This window comes from Thermochaetoides thermophila (genome assembly GCF_000221225.1).
Source record: "Thermochaetoides thermophila DSM 1495 unplaced genomic scaffold scf7180000011806, whole genome shotgun sequence".
NCBI lineage: Eukaryota > Fungi > Ascomycota > Sordariomycetes > Sordariales > Chaetomiaceae > Thermochaetoides > Thermochaetoides thermophila.
The window spans coordinates 2,342,174-2,360,225 of NW_006383023.1; the positions used below are offsets into that span (position 1 = coordinate 2,342,174).

Consider the following 18,052-nt stretch of genomic DNA (forward strand, 5'->3'; position numbering starts at 1 on the left):
GTCCGGATGGATGGAGCCGTGGAGTTTTCCGACCCGGCGGGAAGGATGGATCGCTCACCGCGGACTCCACAGCGGCCGCCTGAGCCATGTGTTTGAGCGGAGCCCTTTTTTTAGAGTTTGTCTGGATCCACACCCAACGATGTCTGTTGCTCCGGAAACTACTCTGCAACGACAGTCATCAGCACTCAGCCCAGGCTTGGCGTAAGATATTGGCTGCGCTGGTGTGGCTGGCTATGACGTCGTGTAGCGGCGCAGGAGAGCGCTTCTTGTCTTCGCCTCCTCCATATTTATCTTGCTCCAGAGGCCTCTTGGGCGCTTTGAATCCTGGTTCGTCATGCCGCCGGGTTTGTGCGACCAAGTGAGACGGCAACGTGGTTCTCTCCGAGGTGAGTGCTGTGTGTCTTGCCTGTGAGGGTGGGGCGCTGCCCAGCTGGCTGGTTGGGCAGCGAAAGAAGGCAAATAAAGGGGTAACCGGTAAAAAAAAAAAGGACGTAATTATGCGAAGTCCCAAAGAAAGAAAAAAAAGGCGCGGCCCGGGAACCTGAAACAAGGAAATGGCCGATGAGCTTGGTCGATTGGCGATAGATGAGCCGAAGACGTCGTAGAGGCGGCAGTTAGATGCCGTTCATACGAGCGTATCGTATTACATCGCATCGCGGGGTTGGCTGCAGGACGGACGGGAAGCCTGGAGCCTACCACACCCATTCCCCTCATTTGGTGCAGGTACCAGACCAATCGGGTATCTCAGTAAACAAAAAAATGTGAGATCGGATTGGCGTAAGAGCAATGCAAGGCCGGGAGCCAACCGCACGGGGTAAGCTGCCGTTGCATTTGTTTGTCGCACTTGCTGATCTTGGTTCACCGCACCCGTCCATCATCGTGGATGGCGAGCGGGCCGAGTCACCGGGTGTGGCTGATGGTAGGCCATGTCCTCCTCGTCAACGACGCCATACGTGTTGAAATCATCGGCAACGAAGACGGTGGGGTGCAGAGACCGAGGTGCGGTGCCGGTGTAAGGCTCGCGGAGCGCAGGATAGGCAGCGGCTGCAGGATAAGCTGCTGCTGGTGTCGTAGTGTAAGCGGGGTATTGACGAGGTGCCGGTGCTGCCACTGGCACCACGGCGATCTGGGGACGAGGGGCGCCATGGCCGAGGGGCTCAATGTAGCTGTCCCGACGCATGCGTGGCTTGGCTGTAGTGCTGCTACTCTTTGCGTCGCTGTCGTCAGCAGAGCGGGCGTCAAACCGCTTGCGAAGCCGTTCCGTCTCTTCTTTCTCGAGACGCTCCTTCTCCTTACGCCGCTCCCGCTCGGCCCGCTCGGCCCGAGCGCGCTCCTTCTCACGTTCTTTCTCGCGCTCCCGTTCCTTTTCGCGTTCCTTGTCCCGCTTCTCGTCACGATCGCGCTCCTTCTCGCGGGTCTCGTCGCGGCGTTTCTCTTTATCGGCCTTCTCGGATGGCTCCTTATGCTTCTTGCTTGCGCTGCGACGCAGCTTCTTGTCGTCAGAGGACTCGGTGGTAGTAACGCTGCCTGATGCTTGAGAAGAGTTGTCTCCGCTGTTGTTGCTGCCGCTGCTGTTGGTGTTGTTGCTGACGCTCTTGCGATTGGCCTTCTTCAGCTCCTTGAGATTCTCCTGAAGCTGAGCATTCTGCTCGGTAAGCTCCTTGTTTGTCTTGATCAGGGACTCCTTCTCCTGCTTTAGGCTATCCCTCTCGGAGCCAAGATTCTCATTCTCGTTGATCAAGGCACGAGTGTGAGCCTTGGCTTGCTCCAACTCTTTGCGAATCTGGCTGAGGGCATTCTCGAGCTCGGAAACCTTGGCGGCAAGCTTGTTGCGCTCCTGAAGAATATCGTTGCGCTCCTGATAAATCTTATCATACTTGTAAATGGCCTCATCTCGCTCGAGACGCATGTTCTCGAGCGTGGCCATCAAATCATGGTCGTACATCCTCTTGTCGTCGTAGGTAGCGGGGACAAGATAGTCGCGGTCAGGGTTGGAAGAACGGCTCTCACAATCGCTGAAGGAGCCGACTCCCGAATCGCTTCGTTGATGGTCGTAGTGCGACCCACCAGAGTGGGAGTCGCGGCGGAATCTAACGCTTCTGCTCATGGCGGCAGAAGGTAGAGATAAGACTGGGGGCACGTAAGATGCTTGGTAGGCGTGAATGGTGGGCGATGTGAGCGATGAAGCAGGGCGCGAGGCTGTTGGATCGCTCAATGTAGGCTAAAGCAGGCGAAGAAATGTGGTGTGTGCTGATTTGACAGTCGGCGTGTAAGAAGACTGTACGCTGCAGCAGTGCTTGACTGGTTGGGTCACGTTATGTTTATAGGACAAGCAAGGTAAAGGCAAGGTAAACCGTAATGGCGTCCGTGGTGTCCGTAGTGTCCGTAGTGTCCGTCGTAAAGTAGTAGATTATCGACACAAGAGGGAAAGCGAAGGGGGGGGAAAAAAAAGTGTGTGGGCTGTGGGCAGGACAGAGGGAAAATTTGGGACGGAAACACGCAGGAGTCAGGACGGAGAGACAGGGGGTCCGCCCTTTTTTGGCGACGGGGCCAGTGTCACGGAAAGACTTGCTGCGGTAATGCTGCTTTGCTTAACGCCCAGGAGACGGAACGGCGGAAAAGCAAGGCTGGGCGAGGAATGCTAGTCCGTCTCGGGTTGGGTGTCAATCATCTGGGGAGTCCGTAGTCCGGAAAGGGCTGTTGAAAGGCTGGAAGCTGTGGAAGGACAGCCGAAAAAAATGCTGGGGCAAGGGGAAAAAAAAAATCTCTTGCACACACAGCCAGGTATAAAGGTTTTTGGTCCGTCGGCGTGTTACGGAGCAAGAAACCCTGGGCGAGGCACACAAAGGCAACCTGCAAAGGGGGACGGGTCCTGAAGGGGAAAGGTGAAAGTGAAATCAAGAGTTCGCACAGAAACTGGCAATCGGTTTATTTTTAAGAGAGCAGTAGGCAAAGCGGCAGCTGCCGGGCGTTTGTATGATATGTATGATGGAGCGAGGGGTTGGTGTGGCTGTTGTTGCCTTCGCGACGATGCGCAAATGCCAATGCAAAAACGAGAGAAAAGCGGCCGCAGGTCGAAGGGGGCAGACGGGAGACGGGCTGATGGTGGTGCAGTCTGCGGTTTTGCTGGGAAGGGCAGGCCGCACAAGGGAGGTGGGGTGTGCGGAAGACAAGGAGGCTTGGCACCAGCAAGAAGCAAGAACATCAAGAATGGATAGGAGAAGGAGAGAAGCGCGCTGTCAGTGCAGGAAGTACAGCGACTGGACAATGGGAGTCATGCGCAGCCCATCAACGAGATTCCCTGGCAGGCACCGCCTCAAGAGCACGCCTAGGCTCACCGAGGATGCCAAGAGGCCTAGGACCGTAGGACGTGTCGGCTCAAAGCAGAGTGTCTCCGACAAGCAATGACTGGCTGACGGTGAGCGGACACATACACGATAACGACACCTCCCAGCTTTTTTCTGGGTGGTGTGTATGTGTGTGTGTGTGTGTGTGTGTGTGTGCGTGTAGATGCTGTGGTATGGGCGTGAGGGTTCGCCAGAGGGGTGGGATTTGCGGACAGAAACGTTCCATTGCGTCCCCAATTTCACAACTTCCCCCAATGCGATTTTTCCCTCTGGTCTTCCTAGCCTTGGCAGTCCCCACAGAACACGCCAAGATTCCACTCAGGTGCCTCTTCCTACCGAAATTTTTCTGATCTGCCGTGCAAAACAGGCTGGCGACTAGGCGCTCTAACCTATCCATTCCGTCCATCCTCGACTTTTGCCCATTCCAGCGGTCTCGGCCGGTCAGCATTTTTTGTTCTGCTCCCTATCTCAACACTTTTGCAGCATTGTCATCGGCCCCGTCTTTCCCGGCACATGAGTCCTTACTCAATACTAGTCTGCTCTTCCTGTTTCCTGCTCTTTATCTGCTTTGTTACGCTAATCTTAGGAACACTAGAAATAAGCACTTCAGCGACAGGCAAGGTTCATGGGCCATGGATGCAGTCCGTGGACGAATGAAATGCGGCAAAAAAAAAAAAAATAAAAATAAAAGAAGCCTGCCTGCCAGCTATTTGTGGCTCAGGTCTGGCAGCGGCCGCTCGACGGTGAGTCACCGTCCGTCGTCCCGGCAAGCCTATTCTCATTTCATGCACCCAAGATTGCATCTAATGCAAAGAGCCCGTCTGCCCGTCTTCGCCCTCTGATGCGAAGATTTCTGGCTTCTTGTCCTCACGTGGTAGACCAGATCAGGCTACACTATTATTTTCCTGCTCTCTGGTTCGCTGGTTGCTTCTGAATATTGAGCCCAACGCTGCCACTGACGCATTTCTCGCGACGCTTTTGGTCTCAGCCAGGAGTGTGATACTTTAAGCGTTGTTCTTGAGAGAGAAAAATGGGCATGTCTCGCCCTTTTGAGTCCCAAAGAGCACCGCCTGATTGCCAGCAGTTTCTCGACGGTTCCGTGGGCACTGAGCACTGAGTAAATAGGGATAAGCAGCAATACACTTTATCAATATGGATCGACAAGCCCTCTTTGCCTTGCATCCCGCTGCGTATCCCGCAGCATCTCTCGCAGCTGTCCAGCTGCGCCCTGTGTCTGCTGCGTCAGGATCGGCTGCCACGACGGCCTGCAGGTCATCGCGGGTTATCTGAACGCTGTCTCGCGATGTGTACTCTCAGCCTGCTGCCATGGATAACCCTGATGCGGGTCCCAGCCCTACAAACTACCCTCCCGTCGCAACCCTGACAACCTTGTCAACCTTGCCGGAACGTTTCTCTTCCCCACCAGCCAACGGCGAACAAATTGCCAAGTTCCAGCTGGGGACAGACCCCCCGAACCCACCGTTCTCGCCGATAACCACATGGCTGTGGAGTCTTGCAGTCCAGTCCCGTGTGGGGCCGTCCTTGGCTCACCAGCCAGCGCCAGAAGATCGAGCGGACCGCTCTCGTCGTCAATGGCAGCCAGCAGCAGCATCCAGGATGTGACCGCTTGACTCACAAGGAGAGGATTGGCCGCTGTTGAGGACGGATTTTGAAGGCGTCAGCCATTGATGATGGATCACCTGGATTGGTGGGGTAACCCGTTCCCATGCCGCTCTGTGTGTTCCTCTGGGGCATCCAAGGCGTTCAGATATCACTGCCAGAGTACAGGTTTTCATTTGGCTTTCTTTTACCCAAGAAATCCTCTGATAAGCAGGTCGGCGACGAGGGCCGATTCCGGAGCGGCCCAGCTGGATGGGCTAAATCTTTTTCGCTGTGGAGGGCCCGGGTTTTTCCCGTCCGAGCCCCTCCTCCCTCCTTTATTCGTCCCGAGGTGAGATGAGACGCGACTGCGGGGAAGGGGGGCAACTCTCATCCCCTCCATTCTCCAGGTCTTGGTCGATGCTGTCATGGTCTTGGCAGCCTTGCTTCAAGCAGTTTTTCTGCTCAACTTCGCAAAACTTCCATGCGCCAAGCTTTCTTCCTTCAGCGAATTGTCTGCTCGACTTTCCGCAGCTGCCTACTTGCTGCGTGCAAGCATGCGCTTCAACACTCACACCATCCTGCTTCTCTTCTGCGGATACGCTACGGGTATGCACGTCTGGCGACCAGTCGCTCCAGTCGTCAGCGGGGCACCCCTCACTTTTTACCTTGATGGAGCCGGACCGGCTCTTTTATCTTTTTTTTCTTCTTCTTGGAAAAGCGCACATTTTTGTCTTGCCTCGACCCCAGCTTTTGTAACCGTCCACTCGCGCGTGTTGAGGTTATGTGCATCTGGCGTTGTTTCATTACTTGTCTACCTCCCTATCTCTCCGACCTTTGATGATGCTGTGATAGAGTAGCACAACACAAGTGCGAGTTCTAGAGATAAACTACTTCGTCGGTTGTCTCATCGCCCGTCAGATACACACACAACAAACTATCACCCTGGCTGGCACCTTTGCGGCTTCACTGCTACCCTCGGCTTGACGATGCCAAGCGCCGTCTCCCGGCAACCGAAGCCGAAGCCGAAACAGCAGGGCGACGCTGCCGAATTGGCCGTCTACTGCAACAGCATGTCTGATCCCGTCCGGCGCCGTGTTTGTAGTAGTGAACAATTTGAGAGGCATGCACGGCATTTGTGTTGTCTACTGAGTGGACAAACCACAAGCCGGATCGGCAGAAAGACACAGAAACGACCGCGGTTAAGATATAGATTAGAATAGATGGGTGGACCGGCGACCGTTAAGATGGACCAGACCGGATGCCTGGTGTTAGGCAAGTTAGGCAAGCTGGGAAGAGGGAGCTTGGCTGGAGGTAAGCAACCAGGCAGGCAGGCGGGAAAGCAGACAAGCAAGCCGGCTGGGAACCAACAGCTTCGTCCTCCCGTCCCACAAATTTGGCGATCTACCCGTCAAGCCACTGAGAGCATACCGCATGACTTGTTCGGCATAACTGTCTGCCTATTGTGGAGGTTGATATCGCGGTGGCTTGCAGCAGATTGCTTGACGGCCTGCCTAGAAGAGCGAAGCACGAACACTCCATGAAGGTAGCAAGGTCGCCATAAAGAAGAACCTTGAGGTCTGGCAATCCATATGGGGCATCAACCGAGTAACGAGAGAAGGAGGTACGTAGTGTCACAGTCCTTTTTGCGAGCCAGGTCACACAATTCTTGGGTACGTGGACCAAGTTCTAAGGGATGATAAGTTCTCGTAAGGTAGGCAGGACAAAGTAGAGCAATAACAGCTTTGTCTTTGAAATTCTGTCGTCGAGTCTAATCTCAGCTAGCCATAAAGTACCTGGGCTGGCTTCTGCTAAGCTGTTGCCAATGGCTCGGGGGTTATGTATCATGCTCACGAGACGTGCAGAAATTTTGCTACTTTACCTAATGGAATGGTAATATGATGAAATGGGCTAGGACATAGCTCAAGTGAGTCAAAAAGCAGGAAAGACAGAAAGGACTACCTCGTAATCGAAGTGGAAAATCGCACAATTTCCCCCCCCCCCCCGGCGTATCTAGATCGATCATCAGGGGCCGTGGAATCGTCACTTTTATCGAGCAAGTTTAGAAAAAGTGTTGATCGACCAGTCGGAGAGGCAGCTCACTTTTCGACCTGCCTACCTACTACTCACCTGCTGCTGGCCGGCCGGATCGCATGCCATGCTGTATGTACCTACTGCACACATGGCGGCAAGTAAATGATTGTGTGAAACGCTACACAGATATGTGGCATTCCGTGGTGAGGCTTGATCGGGAACGTACTCATGTACAATACACTATTTTAGTTGGTGGGATCGACCCCGGATTGAGATGATCGAGATGAAAGTGAAAGTGAGGCTTTGGTGTTGTTGATCGATATAGGTTACATTTTCGGGGTGGACAAACCGAAGTGATCCGAGAGAGAAAGAGATCCGGGATTAGGATTGAAAAGGATGAGAATAAAAAGTGTAGGATGCAGGATGCACGGTAAGAGAGATGGCGAATGGTCATCGAGTGAGAGCATCGGTCTTCCGTTGGGGGACGATGGGAGAAAGAGCTAAGCTGGTGTGGTGTGTGAGATGGGTGGCGTGCCTTCGGAGTGCCAAATCTGGAGGGAGGGTTGGGTTAGGTGAGTGAAGTTAGCTAGCCTAAGCTCAGCTCTCAGCAGATGAACGTTGGGGATTTCTTGGTGTGGGCTAAACTTAGATTCACCATGCTCGGCTTTAGTTTGGGTACCTCTCTCGCCGGCAAAGAAGAATATGTCTCCGTTTTCATCGTATTCCTTACGCTGTCTTCCTCCATACACACTTCATGCTACACGCCTACGTACCGGGAAATGGCATGTATGACTTTAATCCAATTTGTTTACATCCCATCTTTTTAAAATGTGTAAAACGTCGCATCATCATCATGCGTCCTCCCATCGTCCTATCGGCTCTTTCAACAGCGGAGATCGGCCAAATATGCTACTTACAACCTTAAGTGTGACCCCTTCTTCGCAAATAACTGCCCAGCCTTGTTATTGAAAAACGCCCTCGCTACATGCAAGCTCGGCGGCCAGTCAGAAGGCCAGGTTCCACCGAAAATCAGCAACAAGGTCACTTCCAGGATTTTTGGTGGGATTGCCCGCTCTCGCAGATGGCTTGCAGACCACACAGATAGTGTGGCGATTTGTGAGCGTTGTGATTTGTTGAAGGGGGGCTTAGAGCAACTTGGGGAGATGTTGAAGGCGTATATGGTTGGTTGGTTGGTTATCGCATGGCGGTATAGTGGGCCTCGTTTTGAGGTACATAGAAGGGGAATACCATGGAGGATTTGGGCTGGGGGGTGTGGTTGAGGGAAGAAGGTGGTTGTAAAGCGCTCGAGCGGGTTTAGCGTTTGCAGCTTGATTGTGCAGCACACGGGAATAGAAGATAGGAGAAACTGAAAGTAGGAAGTAAATAGACATCTCCGTCATCCACGATTGCTCTTCATTAGAACTCCACTGACGATATCGAGAAGAGTACGAGGAGCAGAATTGTACCTAACACACAGGGTTTCAGAGAGTACATATCGCTTGCGTGATTAAGACATTCTTCCATGAACAAAACTTCATATCCCAAAGTGCCGCCGTTTTCTCTTCCCCCGTGTTTTTGTAGTATGTGTCTTCGTCGTCATCATCTTCAGGGGTATTTTTGTTCATGTTCTCGTATCCTAGCTCTTGCTTTTGTCTTCCTGTTCGTCATCGTCATTGGATATCTCCATTAACCCATCAGGAACTCGGAGAAACGAAGGTGAGAAACATAGAGATGGAAATAATACCAAGAGAACACAATAGGGAATGGACTATCGTAAGGAAGGATAGAGAGATAACGCGCAAGTGGTACAGTCTGAGACATAGGAAAGCAAAGTGACATCTGGGGACACACAATTAGTCTTGATCCCAACTCCGAAAAATCTCCTCAAGACCTGAGCCTCACTCACCTCAAGACCCAAAAACCATCAGACTACATCCTATTCCCCACCATTGCCAGCTCCCTTTCCTATCCCTCAACATCAATCGATAAGTCTAACTATACCTCGAAATCCTCTTCCTCAAATTCTCAATATCCTCCTCTGTCTGCCGCATCTGCTCCTCCTTCAACAGCTCCAACTCCTCCTGTTCCCGTTGCTGCGACACAATACTATGCAGATGGCCCCTCAACCTGTCACTCCGCCCACGCTCCTCCTCGAACGCCTCCTCCAACCTATTGTACGCATCTTCCCACTCGCGGATGATCCTCCGCAGTCGGCTGATTTCCTCTTCTGCAGAGTTTCGGGTGCTGGAGCGCAGGGCGTGGTTCTCCTCGCGCAGGCGCTTGACCTCGGACTTGAGCTTATGGTGCTTCCGGGATTGTTCTTCGTTCCCCAAGGGGGAGGGGGTAGAGGCGGCGGCGGCGCGCCACTCGTTGAATTGGCGGTAGAGGAGTTGGTTTTGGCGATGAAGTCGGTTGATCTTGTTGTACATCACGTTTAGCTCATTGCGGAGGAAATCGTTTTCGGCCCGTAGGTCAACCCCGGCGGCTGTTCCGGTAGTGGTGACTGTGAGGCTGGAATTGGGGCTCGGGATAGGAGCATATTGATGGAGATGATGTGGCGGCGGCGGCGGAGGAGGAGGAGGGATACCATGATTTGGCCCGGGAGGCGGAGGAGGAACAATAAGAGGAACGCCATAAGGAGAGGTATAGTTCGAGCCCAGGTTACGAATATCGGAGGTAAGGTCCGGGATGGGGTAGGCGCCCAAACGGGTGTGTTCCCGCGTGGGCTGTGGCACGGGTTCGTCGTAGTAGACAGCAGAGTTGCGACGCGGCCGGGAGCGGGACCTGCTGTGGGAGCGGGAGCGGGAGCGTGGCAGGTCGAGAGGCGGGAGCTCCGTTGTGGAGGAGCCCCGGTGACGACGATGGGTTGCTGTACTGGACCGGCCCCGGGGATGGTGCCTTTGGGCTGGGTGCTCATCTTCCCAATGGACTCGACGCTGGCTACTGTAGGGCATTTTAAAGTGTGGGTTGGACGATACAACGGATACGCTGGTGCACTGCTTGGGTAGGGGATAGTGTCGTTGATGTTGTAGCAAAACGTGTGGTTGATGTGTGACCGTCGTCTCAAGTGGGTTGTTGGTTGACAAGGTGTCGAACCTTGATAATGATTTGTAGTAGGGAGGAGGTAGACTGGCGAGACGTGGAGCGATAGGTGAGTTAAAAGAGAAGTGAAATACGGGAAGTGTGCCCCTTAAGTAGCCACGATTGGGTGTGTATCACAAATCGAAGCTGGCCGCGCTCAACCTTTTGATAGGGCTAGGCATGAGCGAAACACGCCGAACGGTCTGACGCAGCATATTAAGCAGAACTAGTGGCGGACAAGGGGGGTGGGATTGGAGATCAAATGAAAGGCACACATTGGTGGATTGTTCGGGACGGGATGGACGGGCGTAGTGTGTAGTGTCCAGGGCAGAGAACGTGAAAGGGGCCGTATGTCCAGATACTTGACACGAACTAAGGTGGAAGGGTGCCTGAGACGGATGTTGGTGTGTGTGCGAGTGTGTGTATGTGTGTGTGTGTGTGTGTGTTGGTGTGGAGGGGAGCGAGAGAGACAGAGGGTGTGTGTGAGTATAGTGTGATGAAGCAGTGCAACGGGAAGAGAACATGAGGGCAGTGACACAAGGGGTACCAGCATGGTCACAAAAGCAATGTTGGGTATGGATACCTTGTTATTGAGAAAACAACAAGTTGTAATGTGCTTAAGAGAGCATCAAGTTTGATTCATACGACAGCTGACAAGCTGATGGAGGGATGTGCCCAGCGGTTGAGCCGCAGTCCAAGAGCGGATGCGGCCCCGCTATGAGCAAACTTCTGCCTGGCCCCTAAGGACATCAGAATGCTAAATTCGGCCAAAATAATGATATGTACAAAGCATTATATCAGAGAATAAGCTCTGGATAATGAAGCAAGACTTTGACGATTTCAAAAATCATGGTAATGTCTGCGGTCGAAGAGAGAGGCGCAGCAAGTCACCAGGGGGAACAAAGGGTTGAAGCCGTTATCGATAAGGGCGTTCTATCTGACTCTGACACTGGTGTCATGAGCTAATTGACATCCGGAGCCTGTCACAACTCTCCGTTGGTCGCGTCAAGTAGCGCGCGTCTCCCTCCATCATGCTGCCGTGTCGTGGGCGGCCGCAACTCGTCTTCGGTGAGACAAGGTCAGTGTGTGTTAGCCTTCACCCGTGTAAGTGGTGGGGGTGTGCGTGAGGTGGAGTCGTGTGGCTTGTACCCTGGTTCGATCTCGGGAGTCGGGGATTCGGGTTCTCCAGTCAATTAACGTCGAGTACCATGCCAAGCCTCCGACCGTCTGTTGCGGCTGGTGCAGCCCGGCAGCCACACCCTGCCTGGAGATGATGGCTGAACCGCGAATCACCCCCCACAACCTCTTTGCTCTGACTCTTTCACGCCAGCGCTCCTCCTCGGAAGGCAGAGCGCCAGGTAGACGCTCTGCGGCCGATTCCTACCGGCTATCTCGCCTTTACTACCCGTCAGAACCTGACTGCAGGCAAATATCATCATTCTTTGTTTTCTGCAGCCGTACGGCACGGCAACACTCGCTTCTCTCGTGTCGAGTTGAGAGCATCCAAGTTCGCGAGAGGCCGTCATGCCGGGAGAGGCTACAGAATAGCGCAGCCTCCACCGTCACTTCAATCAATGTTGCACTTCTCGTCGTCGTTCTCTCGTTAGAGTCGTAGGTTCCCCATATGCTCTTCTACATTCCCCAGATCTTAACCAGATGTCTGCCATCCCGCGAGGCTGTCACTTGTCTTCGCACAGCCCCAGCTACTCTGCTCACGATGGTGCAAGTACACACATACTTGGGAAACATCGGCCCTTGACGCTAGGAATTCGGTCCACAGTAGCCACAACTGGTCAAGTGACCTTCAAATACTTCAGTCGACTCGCAATTCCCGTTTCAATGAAACTGTGCTGTTCATAGATGCACCCCCTTAACTTTGGACCCGGTCGGTCAGCCTGTTTTGGCAGAGCCTTCTGGCAAGAACCACGAGCTTCCATCGTGAGCTTGGCGTGATGGCTAACGGACGATATGATCTGTCGAGGTACAAGACGAGCAGGTGGAATTTTGTGGTTGACGCTGGTAGTACCATCGACCTGGTGTCTATTGCGTGCCTTCATCCCTGGCTTCAGCAAAACCCAAAATGGCACAATGTGCTACTTTCACACGGGCTGTTGGATTAACCGTTCACTAATTGGAAACAGAGTCAAGAGCACGACGGCATGGCATTACCTCAATTCTTCCCAGATTCTCATCATGTTGGATGGCCTTGCCGAGTTGCTCGATCACTCGACCACATCTGATGGACTTTGTCAAATTTCTGCTTCTCCATAAATTTCCCGACCCCACAGGACCAGTTGTCAGACACAGGGCACTGGTTGCCTAATGCCTTTTTACCCCAGATGCCTCTTCTATGTTACGGCATTGCGGCCAAAATACCGACCAACCATGTCCCCCCCCCCAATTTTCTCCAATTGAGGCCTTCAACTCTGGATCCGACGGAGACAACCCTACGTCTCCTCGCATGCCCGTCCACTTTTCCGGCAGCGACACAGCCATCCCGCGTCGTCCTGTCTCTCTTACAGAGCCGCCGCTAGTGGTTCGCGGACTTCTGCAGCCTCTTTTCTTGTCTGCTACCGATTCGTGGCTTTTGACGGCTACGGCAGGCAGATGTCTCACAGATCTCGATCGGGAAATTTGCCACCGACGGCCTCTTTCATCTGCAGTTGTCCTTGATCTTATCAGCCACTACCACCCGAGTATTGGTTGGATGGCTGATTCTGTGCTGTGATGAACAGCGCATCCTGGAGGACCTTCGGCTTTACGGAGGCGCTGCCCCTTAGCTCTTTGTGGATATCCCAGCGTGCCTTTCTCCCTTACAATGGGCTTCCTGAGGTCAGCGGTGTCGGATGTTGCCGGTCCGATGATTGACGCAAGCTTTCCAAGCCGCCTGACGCCTCAGGCGGCCGTGGTTGCTTCTTCAACGTAATATCTCTTGTCACCTCTCTTTTACCGCCATGACCAAAAGAGCCCCTTCTGGCTGCCATTACCTTCTTGAAAGAGAAGTTTGGCTTTCTTCTCAGCTCTTCTTGAGCATGACTCTTGAATGCCCCCCTTCTGTTGGGATGTCATGTGTGGTGAACCTGTCCATCTCCTTCTGGATGGTACGCAATTAAACACACCCAATATTGCCGGAGAGTATATAGTCCACGACCTGTGTACCTGTACAAGTTGCTACAAACAGCTATCCCTTTCCCCATATCCTCATCAAGTTACTTGCTCACAAAAACATTTCTTCTATGACTCATCCCATCTGGCCCATCTACCAGGCGATATCAAACCAACAAAAGAAACTCCCTACACTCCCCTCTTCTTCCCTGCCTCTCCCTCGGACATGTGTCTACCGAGTAAACGAGGCTCTAGCGAGAGGGAATAGCAACCCTGCTGATGAGTCTAGCAGCTCGAAGGCCAGCTGTACGTGGGTGTGGTTGGCCGATGAGTTCGTTAGGCAGACAACTTCACATTCAATTCGGTCGAGCGTCAACCATGCTTTTTGGTATCCGGACCATTAACAGAATGAATGCTTTCGCTGTGTCTGTTGCCAGTGCCAATTTGAACTCTCTTCCCTCGAAGCTCGAGACAAATTTGCCCAACGTCAGCATGCCCCATGCCCCCCTTCCTCCTCGAAGCAGAGATGACAGAAAATGGAATGACGGGAGAGAGCGCCACTCGATGCCGCGAGCTCTCGTCACTTATCTTCTTCAGATCTGCCCTAGCAAGCCATCCAGGCACACAGTGCCAATTGGCAAGCCAAAAGCCTATGTGTACACGTTGTCAGGCCAAGAGATACTGACGAAGGATTAGAAGACCCTTATGATATAAAGAAAGGCTTGAGTATATAATCTAGATAGATCGTTAAAAACCAGTTGTCAACCAAACAACTGGTGACTGCAGCAAATCACGTATATTATTATGTGAGCACCCCAGATACCCAGGTTCTACAACCTGGTCACTAGCTTCGAACCCATCTCAGGAGGTTGTGGAATCTTCATATATTACTTTCAATGACAATTGTTCATTCTAACGCCGTATAGAGCTGTATTAGCTCGAAAACCTCAACCAGATCAATTCCACATGAAAAGCATAGCATCCGGCTCTGGCTCCGGGAGATTTCATTCAGGAAGGATCATCATATCATCCAGTTCGCTCCATCCAGAAGTTCATCAGTTGCCTGACTCTCGAAGCTCCAAAACCACGGGCGCCTCCTCCGGTTCAGAGGTGCTTCCAGCGCTGGAGTTGCTAGCCGGGACACAGCAATAGGATCGGCCGGGGTGGCAGCTATAGGAACAACAGGCCTTGGCCCCAAGCGAAGAGCAATAGAGATCTCAGCGTCGGATCGCTTGGACCTCTAAGGTAGGTATTTGCTGAGTTAGATGTGCTCAAAAAATATCAGCATATTTTACGGCGATGCCTTATCGGACTGCGAACTGCTTTTCATGTTTGTTGTTGCACTACTCTTCTGTCTTCCGGGAGGCTGTAACATAACTTAGAGCGTGTAGGCTGGTTGTTGGTAGCTTGTGAGATCTGGAAGTGCCTGAAAAGCGACGAAGGTTTGGTTACAAATTCAGAGTTATCGAGCTCAAATCCGGCCTTAAGATTACTTAGTGTTGAGACAAGGAGCTATGGGAGGTTATCCATGCGCTCGTGTTCCGTATCTATATGTTTGCGTTGTATCAAAGAATAACTTGTGTGAGAATTCTCTTGGAAATCCAAGGGAGAATGTCGGGATATTGGAGGGAGGCTGGCTTTTGAACTTATTTTGTTGACTCTACATTGAGTAAAAAGGCAGTATTCAGCAAAGACAGTAGGCGGATTAGTGGCAAATTGTGTGTTCGCCGGGAACACCGCACTACGCCTAGGTCATGGTCACGACGCCGGAGAGAAAAGGATGACATCTAGTGAATAGACTAGTTACAAACTGTATAAGGCCTGTGATTTATTAGTGGATACCTTGCATAATTACCACCTCCACCATCCAGTTCGTCCTTACTGTGGCACATGCTCAAACAGAGTGTTGCTCTCATCTGCCTCTGCACTTTTCCATGCTTCGTCTTCGTAATTCCACCCTTTGGAACGATAGCTACCGGAGCCAGACTCATCATTAAAATACATCACGCAGTCTAAGAACCTTCGAATCTTCCTGCCCAGCCCTGGACAGTCATATGACACGAGATTTATCCCTTTCCGGAAGAGATCAGGATGAGCCTTTCTATCCAAATCCGCCACGTATCCTTCAAGCAGGCCTTGCCAGAACAGAATGAAGGGGAGTTTTATTCTGCGCACAGAAGCGCGAAGCTTCTCCAAGCTCTTCAACTGCAAACAGCCTACATACAAACTTTGAAAGGTCTTCGGCGCGGTCCATCAGATAACAGAATTTTAACAACCTCCGTATAGCCATTCTTTGCAGCCAAACTCAGTGGCGTTTGGCCACCGTTGTCTTGTCGGTCTGGATTAACTCGGACATCAGATAACAGAATTTTAACAATCTCCGTATGGCCATTCCTTGCAGCCAAACTCAGCGGCGCTTGGCCATTCTTATCTTGTCGGTCTGGATCAACTCGGGCATCAGATAACAGGGTTTTAACAATCTCCATATGGCCATACTCTGCAGCCCAACTTAGCGGCGTTTGGCCACAGTTGTCTTGTCGGCCTGGATCAACTCGGCCATCAGATAACAAAAATTTAACAATCTCCGTATGGCCATTTCCTGCAGCACAACTTAGCGGCGTTATGCCATCGTTGTCCTGTCGGTCTGGATCAGTTCGGCCATCAGATAACAGAATTTTAACAACCTCCGTATGGCCATTCTCTGCAGCCCAACCCAGCGGCGTTAGGCCACCGTTGTCTTGTCGGTTTGGATCAACTCGGCCATCAGATAACAGAGCTTTAACAACCTCCGTATGGCCATTCCTTGCAGCCCAACTCAGCGGCGTTCGGCCTCGACGATCCGGTTGGTCAGGATGGATATCCTTGGCACTAGTAAGGAGCAGCTTGACTACATTGTTGAGCCCATAGGCACCAACTATGTGAAATGCATTCTGAGATGGCCTCAGATATTCCGAACTTTGGTTTCGATGATGAAGAAGCCAAGGCCGCCTTCTGGTCTCGGAAAATCTGTCACAAAGTTGCACCACCATACTAACCCATTCTGAACTTGTCAATAGATTGAGTAGTTGAGGAACGCAGGCCGAACACGCAGATATATGATGGCCCCAGTAGTCAGCAGCATAGGTAAAGAGAGGTTTTTCAAGTCGTTCACGCGCCTCCTCAGACGTTCTGACAGGTCCACCTGAAAAGTCCTTAAACGAAAGGTATGATACGCAGGTATTTGCGATATCGAGATGCGCGGTCGGAAACCACCGAGTCAAAGTATCCTGGAAATATTCTTGAAGTGTATAGTGGATAAGCTGAATGATTTCGCTTTCTTTGTTTATGACAACGAGCCCACAACATACCGAAAGCATGTCTTCGGCATCAGGAATTGCGGTTTCATCAATCTCGTCCTCACTTTCCCTGACGGCCCATGCATACTGAACCTCCATCGTTTTTAGAGGGCGTTTTGCGCAGATGATCCAGGATAGCACATGGTTGGCGAGCTCCTTGTGATCATCCGGTTGCCCATTGATTCGATCCATTGCGTCGTTATATGCCTGGTGCAATAGGGCAAGCTTTGGCTCTCTTTCTTGAGAGTTTTCGCGAAGCTTGTTCAGTGTTTCACGGATGCGCTTTGCGCTAACTTTATTCTTCAAGGATTTGAAGAAAAGGTGGGCGAGCAGGAACCTGATCTTGCAAATAAGTCTATGCTCATTTGAATCAGTAGCCCATGGTTTACAAAGAACTGTAACTTACATGCCATCTGCAACACTGACAATACAACTAATGATCTCATCTTGGAGGTCTGGGTACTTTGAGATAACTCGCCAATTGGACATCTGATTGCGCATGTACCGCTCGATGTCGTTGTTTTGGGCTACGATCTCAAGGCAGGAGTGTCCATAAAAGGCTTCCACAATATCAGGTACAGGGCGGGATGTGGCCAAGAGGTTAACGTTACTTTCCCTCGACTGAAGGCGCAGTAATGCTTCAATGAATTTGGAACGAACATTGTCGCTCATTTGGCACTCGTCCAGCGCATCAACAATAACGAAAACCCCATCATTGTACAGTGCGGCGACAGCATGAAACATCTCCTCAAGATCGCTCAATGATGGCTGTAATATATACTTTTTGTGTTGAGCGTAAACATCCATGACTGCCGATGGAGGTGGAAACTTGTTCCTGAGTAGTTGCTTCACGAGGTTGGCAATGAGCTGCTCAACAGTTTGGTCATCTACGCGCCGGAAGTTGCAATATAGATATGCGATACCAACGTCATGGTCTCTCAAATTCCTTTGGAGATAATCAATGACGATCGATACAAGAATAGTCTTTCCAGCACCAGGTATGCCGGGGCAGAAGAGAGTCACTGGCTTTCTCGATAGCCTGGTAGACTGATTAGCTTGAGCAAAGATAGTAACGAGACAGAATCGAAGAAAAACATGGATTACTGTGCCATTCTTGGAACTGAGGAGAATTTAGGAACCATTGTCCTGTGCCTTCTTGTCTTTGGCGTAGAAAGTCGGCTTGTTGTAACGAATAGTCTACTGAAGAGAGCCAGCTAAGAATTTCTGAATCGTCTTGTTTTTATGGAACAGATGTCAGCTCAAGATCGGCTACGAGATGATTACTCGCAAACAAGCTAGATCAAGGTTCGGACAAACCTGGTTGGTGACAGCAGAACACTTGCGATTGAACGTAACCGATAACGTTCCCGGAACCAGAGTTCTGGATGCTACCAGGCTGGAAAATATTCTGGGTGCTTGGGGTAATACCAGGAGGACCAGTGTTATTGAAAGCAGAAAGATGGGTTATGTTGACGGCAGCGGAACCAATGTTGTTCATGATGGGAGGGCTGGTGTTGTTGACAGCAATCACACCAGTGATGTTGACAGCAA

The 18,052-nt window shown here is 51.7% G+C and overlaps 3 protein-coding genes across 3 annotated transcripts; all 3 read right to left on the reverse strand.

Annotated features, from left to right (window-relative positions):
• Positions 1-874: 874 nt before the first annotated feature.
• On the reverse strand, positions 875-2,107 carry CTHT_0006670 (uncharacterized protein; the record flags this gene model as incomplete). The annotated part of the gene is made up of 1 exon (XM_006691136.1): positions 875-2,107. One exon carries the CDS (start codon positions 2,105-2,107, stop codon positions 875-877), a length of 1,233 nt encoding a protein of 410 aa, XP_006691199.1.
• Positions 2,108-8,971: 6,864 nt separating this feature from the next.
• Positions 8,972-9,934, reverse strand: CTHT_0006680 (uncharacterized protein; the record flags this gene model as incomplete). The annotated part of the gene is made up of 1 exon (XM_006691137.1): positions 8,972-9,934. One exon carries the CDS (start codon positions 9,932-9,934, stop codon positions 8,972-8,974), a length of 963 nt encoding a protein of 320 aa, XP_006691200.1.
• A 6,119-nt stretch (positions 9,935-16,053) lies between these two features.
• On the reverse strand, positions 16,054-17,308 carry CTHT_0006690 (uncharacterized protein; the record flags this gene model as incomplete). Its single annotated transcript, XM_006691138.1, has 3 exons — positions 16,054-16,080; positions 16,514-16,856; positions 16,908-17,308. 3 exons carry the CDS (start codon positions 17,306-17,308, stop codon positions 16,054-16,056), a joined length of 771 nt encoding a protein of 256 aa, XP_006691201.1.
• Between the last annotated feature and the right edge of the window lie 744 nt (positions 17,309-18,052).